The sequence below is a fragment of the Sinocyclocheilus anshuiensis genome, unplaced genomic scaffold (assembly GCF_001515605.1).
Source record: "Sinocyclocheilus anshuiensis isolate Anshui unplaced genomic scaffold, SAMN03320099.WGS_v1.1 scaffold322, whole genome shotgun sequence".
Lineage (NCBI taxonomy): Eukaryota > Metazoa > Chordata > Actinopteri > Cypriniformes > Cyprinidae > Sinocyclocheilus > Sinocyclocheilus anshuiensis.
This window is the reverse complement of record NW_015542366.1, coordinates 164151-170150: the sequence shown is the minus strand read 5'-3', so window position 1 is coordinate 170150 and position 6000 is coordinate 164151. Positions and strand designations below refer to the sequence as shown.

At 37.1% G+C, this 6000-nt stretch overlaps 2 protein-coding genes across 2 annotated transcripts in view; both read left to right on the top strand.

The window, feature by feature from the left end:
* Nucleotides 1-259, top strand: part of LOC107692113 (follistatin-related protein 1-like) — a 16780-nt gene extending 16521 nt beyond the window's left edge. The window contains exon 11 of the mRNA XM_016491018.1: nt 30-259. Coding sequence (XP_016346504.1) covers nt 30-74 — 45 coding nt within the window. The 3' untranslated portion in view covers nt 75-259. The remainder of the gene's footprint in view (nt 1-29) is intronic.
* A 930-nt stretch (nt 260-1189) lies between these two features.
* Nucleotides 1190-5572, top strand: LOC107692112 (leucine-rich repeat-containing protein 58-like). Its single transcript, XM_016491017.1, has 4 exons — nt 1190-1825; nt 3040-3168; nt 3270-3547; nt 4401-5572. The coding sequence occupies exons 1-4, from the start codon at nt 1371-1373 to the stop codon at nt 4592-4594; spliced, it is 1056 nt and encodes a 351-aa protein (XP_016346503.1). The 5' UTR covers nt 1190-1370; the 3' UTR covers nt 4595-5572.
* Nucleotides 5573-6000: the final 428 nt, after the last annotated feature.

Genomic DNA, 6000 nt, shown 5'->3' with positions numbered 1-6000 from the left:
TATTGAGCTCCCCCCCCCCCCCCCCATAGGAAACTATGGAGAAGATGAAAGTGGCCAAGAGGTCTGAGGAGTAATTCAGAAGGAGGGATGAACTTTTGCCCAGATTTCAGCTTTCAGTCAGTCAGGAAAGATAAAGTTTAATTTGTTTAGTTTATTATAATAATTATTGACGTATTCAAAGGTGTGTTCTCTTCTGTTATAGTCTTTTTTTTTTTATTTGTATGGGACAATAAGAGTATGTATGATTTGTACCTGTACTGTAAATAAGTGTTGAATTTACATCACCTTTCAACACTTGTCAACAGGAATTCCTATTATTTTGTGATGTCTTTGCATTAATAAATTCAGAATGAATTCAGAACAAAGCTGGTCAGGTTGATCTGTTTGTTCCGTTTCAGCTGGCCGGGCTAGGAGATATTTTAAACTGGCTAAGACCAGCTTAAACCAGCTTAGGTTGGTAAACAGGTTTTTTTGTTTTCAGCAAGGAAATACTACAGCCATTTATAAATCATCACTGTTGTGTATTAACCTTGATTGGTTAATACACATTACACAAAACTATAAAGCAATAATCTTAAAAGACAAGAAAACCTGGGCCAAGTTTAATCGAGTAATCAGGCATCACAGCTGCCGAATGGGCATGTCTGATTGTAACATCTACAGTATATATTGCCATTATCGTGTAATCAAAATCATTATTACTAAGACTTAAGTGATTGCTTAATTGCGAAGTACTTTACTGCATTTACGGTAAGATGTGTCCAAAAACCCACTCAATTTTTATTTTATTATGTAGTGTAAAATATGACTACATGTAGGCTAGTTTTATAACTTCACAAACTGTTATGACTTAAGTATAAGCCCTGGCTCATGCCGGGAAAAAAAGAATATAGTACAGCAAATGCCTTTTTGCTGTATCTATCTAACAGTGTACAGTAGATTTATGCTTTATCACTATCAATCACTAATCTTTTTTAAAACAAGTAGACCTGCTGTGCTGAATGTCAACAGGTTTTCATATAAACCACTAAAACCATACGTGCAGGGTCTCATAAGACACTAATGAGACGGAACAAACTTGCATCATGTTTGGCCCCTGGCTGGATGACCAACCACCCAGTACAGATAACACCACCAGTCTTCTGTCAGGCGCGTGCAGTGCACTTCGCACAGCTGCAGTTTAGTCACTTTAGTCAAAGGGGATCATCTATATATATATATATATATACTACATGTGTATGGATTATAATTCAAGACGAAAACTCCGAAGCGATAACTTTTTAGATTGTTGCACCGTTAAAAAGTGTGATACTTTGCTTTATTGAATTCCTGTTTTATTATGTTTTGCTTTAATACGCTAAATAGTCCATATGGCTCGTTTCCCAAGCATGGACGACAAGTGTCCTGTTTTACATTTATCGCGTCTGCAGCTGGACGACTTGAACTTGTATCATCTCACGGACAGTAAAAGACAACAAATCCAGCAGCTGCATCTCACTTACAATCGTTTATTGCTTCTTCCACCTTCCGTTTGTTTTCTGTCTAACCTGGAATATCTGGATATCAGCAATAATGCGCTCACAGTCATACCAGATGCCATTATGCGCCTAACAAACCTGAAGACGTTTGTAGCAAAGAACAATCTTCTGGATGAGTCCTCGTTCCCTAAGGAGTTTGAACGCATGCAGGTAGAGACTCTGAATCTGAGTGGGAACAGGTTTGGGGAGATTCCCGTGCAGTTTCTCAAAATGACCACGCTACAGTCCCTGTCATTTGGAGGAAACAGATTGAAGAATATCCTGGCAGAAATCGAGAACCTGACCAGGTATGAGTTTGTTTCTTTGTCCAGATATGAACTGTCACTTAATACGACAAAATAAAAAATCAATAAATCAATAAAAAAGACTGATTATTCTGTTAAATTATTATAAATACATGTATAATAATAACAATAAATACACAAAAAATAAAGGAGGTATTAATTTTTTACCATGGTACACTGTGCGAGACATTATTATTTTTTATTTTATTTTTTGTAAGTAGAAGAAAAGGAATTGCTCTGACTTTTTAAACTGGTTTCAACCTCTATATTTTTTATTGTATTTTAATTTCAATTTTAGTTCAAGTTTTAGTAATTTTGTTGTGTTTTTGCAATTGTTTTTTTTTTTTTTCTCCAGTTTTACTTATTTTAGTACATCACATTAAACTAAATGAAAATGAGAAATGTTGCTTTGGCAACAAAAAAATTTAATATTTAGTTAAAATGTATATATTTTTTTTATTTTATTTCAGCTAACATTTACTTTATTTCAAGTTAAAGAAATTATGGTTGTACTGTAGTTATAGTTAACTGTAATAACCCTAACATAGATACACTGCTTTAGACCATATACTGTATCTCTTGAGGGCTGTTTAGAGCCTAGTACAAATTTGCATATGACCCAAATCAGTGTTACAAAAGTAGACAGTAGCTGAATGCATTCCATGGCCTGGGCATGGTTGGTGGGGCTTTTGGGGTAAAATACTAACCAATAGAATGAGAGAACTGGTTAAGTACTTTTAGACAAATAATTAAACATGACATAACAGTCCGTTTACTCTTAAGTTAATGATCTCTCGTTTGATTCAAACCTAGAAAGTTAAAATTAGATTTTCCTGTTTCATCATTGCATTGCTAAATTCTGTATTTACAGTAGATGAACTTTGAACTTCCCCCTTTTGGTGTGTTTCTATCCTAATTGTATGATTTATCACCTCTGCATTAAAGTAATTCTGCTTTAGCTTTTCCCATATTAATATCCACACATTTATAATTAGGGACATTCTCATACAACCTTTTTTATACATGGTCTTACTAGCAAGACAAGTATTTTGTGCAATTTTCCAGGTATTCAATCTGCTAAAAGTTTGTTTTGTCAACTTGAAGGAGTATGCCATCATATAGCTAGCCTCAAAGCTAACACAAACTAAAATCTACAAAACTTGACTTTAATGTCACGGTTCTTCAACTTTTGACCTCTGTTATGTGTGATGCTGCAGTCTAGAGTTGCTGTATTTGGGAGGGAACCTCATCTCCTTCATCCCACCTGAGGTTGCTAACCTCACCAGTCTGAGATATCTGGTTCTGTGTGACAATCGCATCCAAAGCATACCGCCCCAGCTCAACAAGTGAGATCTTTTGTTACTTATGTTCTTATTGTAGGCCTATATTGTAAAGTCAAAGCAGTTAGGTGTATTTTAATGTTGTGATCTGATTTCTGTCCTTGCAGACTACACTCCCTGCTCTCTCTCAGTCTCCACAACAACCTGCTGACCTTCCTCCCTCGTGAGATCCTCAGCCTCGTCCATTTGCAGGAGCTCAGTCTGCGTGGAAACCCTCTTGTTGTGCGCTTCATCAAGGACATGACCTACGACCCTCCATCTCTGATGGAGCTGGCAGGACGCACCATCAAGTCCCAGAACCTCCCGTTCAGCTCGTGTGACCTACCGTCCAATCTGAACCATTATTTAAACCTGGCTAGTAAATGTCCCAACCCAAAGTGTGCAGGTAGGGAAGGACAATAAGGCTGTATAATCTATATCCTGTGAGGATAACCTTGCTTTAGACAGCATCATGCATTAATTAAAGGAATATTCTGGGTTCAGTACTAGTTACGCTCAACTGATGGAATTTGTGGTATAATGTTGATTACTTCATCTTGTCCCTCATTCATCAAAAAAGTTCAAAAATGTATATCACACTGTAACAGCTTGAGCCTGTCTACAATGGACGTTTCAAAGCAGACGTTCCAAATCCATTAGTCCTGTTGTCGGAAGTAGCGCAAGTGCTTTGAGTATGTCCGAAACAAAGCCGTGAAAATTGAAATAACTTTACACAGAAAAGATTAGTATGACAAACCGAAAGGGAACTTTGCAAAAAAAAAAAAAAAATCGGACTTTTGCATACAAACGGGAAAACGTTTGCATGAGCATGTGAAGCCTAATGTGAAACATTTGCATGCTTATGTGAAATTTTTCAATATATTTTTCATGCTAGAAATCTTTTATTTTCTCGTTCGCATGCAAAAGTCAATGGATTTTTTAGTTTTTCAAAGGTCCCTTTAGGGGCTCCGTAAAGTAAGTGATTTTTTTCACGCTAAAATCGTGTTAACATGCACAAGTTTGCGACTAAATTATTGAAAGTGAGAATTTTAGCATTTACAGATTGACCCCATTTACTCCCAAATTTTTGCTTTTTTTTTTTATGTGGTAATCAACATTATGCCACAGTTGCTGTTGACTGATGCTGTTGACACCAAGTTCTAAACTGAAAACTTTATGTTGACAAAGTTGTCTTTGACATGTTGAATATTTGTCCACCTCTTCACATTTCTCTATATCTCTCCCATCATGCCCTCTAGGTGTTTACTTCGACTCATGTGTGAGGCACATCAAGTTTGTGGATTTCTGTGGGAAGTACCGCCTGCCGCTCATGCATTACCTCTGTTCCCCGCAGTGTTCCTCTCCCTGCAGCTCAAACCCTCAGAGCGACGCGGAGTCAGAGGACGAGAACAGCGTCCCTGCAGACAGGCTCCAGAGAGTACTGATGGGATAGGACAGACAGACAGACAGACCTCCAACAGAGACAGTTACCTGTCACAGCATTTCCATTTAATGCTTAATTTCATGTTTTTGTAGACCTATAAAATGTTAAAAACACTTTGACCCAAAAGAGTTGGGTTTTAAAACTGTTTTAGTGACTCAACAAAAAAAGCACTGGCTATTTAGCTTAACTGTGATTAATACAGGTAGGTTTAAACTGTAAATCAAACTTAAAGTGATAGTTCACTCAAACATTTTGTCATCATTTTCTCACCCTCATGTCACAGATACTTTTTTGGATGATTTTAGAAGACATTTGATACTGTATATTGTCACATGGACTACTTTTATAGTTCTTTTATAGTGTTTTTGTCTGTTTTTGATCATTTAACTTTTGCGTTTCATGGAGAACAAAAGCAAATTGGTTTGAAATTTCATGAGGGTGAGTAAATAATAAAAATGTGAACTATTCCTACTAATGTTGCTCATTAGGCATCTGAAACTTTTGCATCTTGCCAAAAACAGTATTTTGAGTAGGCCAGCTTGACATGCAATCAGAGAACAAACTGACTGCTTTGCACTTCTGGAAAATGTGATCAATACGTGAACAGTTACTCTTTGACCTCTTCTTTGTATTGACTGTTAATCTGCTTTAACTTTTCTGTCCAAAGGTTAGGTTATGGACTATGATGGCTACTTCGCACAATTTGAAAATGAATGGAAAGCTATCATCCATGACACAACCTTGAAAATAGTTACACGCTAAAGGACACTTTTTGTATTTTGTCTTATTGTCAGAAGTTTGGCTACAGCGAACAGGTTTCAGATCAGTATTAAATGGTTTACTGTCTCTAAAAGAGCTCATAATGACCTTAATAGTAATAAAACATAGATATCATTCTCCTTGATGATAACTTATCTGTTATGTGCAGTGGCGGCTCGTGGGTTTTAAAACTAGAGGAGACACACTAATTGTATTGGTCTGGGATCCCTGCCGATTATTATTATTATAAATGTTGTCATTAATCACTTCCCCCCGTGTCGTTCCAAACCCCTAAAAGCTTCGTTCATCTTCGGAACACAATTGAAGATATTTTGGATGAAAACCGGCAGGCTTGTGACTGTCCCATTGACTGCCACGTAAATTACACTGTCAAGGTCCAGAAAAGTATGAAAGACTTCAACAATTCGTCTCCTCTGTGTCTCTCCGCATCACTGTAGTGCCATTTTGGAGAATATCCGCTGGATACAAGCAGTGTACGCTATTCTGTATCAGCCGCGACACAAGGATACGTTTTCTACGTGTATTTACGCTTTGATTTGAACGAAAACAGCGCATCCGTGCAGCGCAACTGAAACAGAAGACACATAAAGCTACCCTTTGCAGTTCCGAATGATGTATACTCTTACCTTTATGAG

Coding starts and splice junctions, on each gene's coding strand:
- LOC107692112 (XM_016491017.1), top strand. CDS start 1,371: ATGGCTCGTTTCCCAAGCATGGACGACAAGTGTCCTGTTTTACATTTA. Junction 1,826..3,039: donor GAAATCGAGAACCTGACCAG/GTATGAGTTTGT, acceptor GTGATGCTGCAG/TCTAGAGTTGCTGTATTTGG. Junction 3,548..4,400: donor TCCCAACCCAAAGTGTGCAG/GTAGGGAAGGAC, acceptor CATGCCCTCTAG/GTGTTTACTTCGACTCATGT.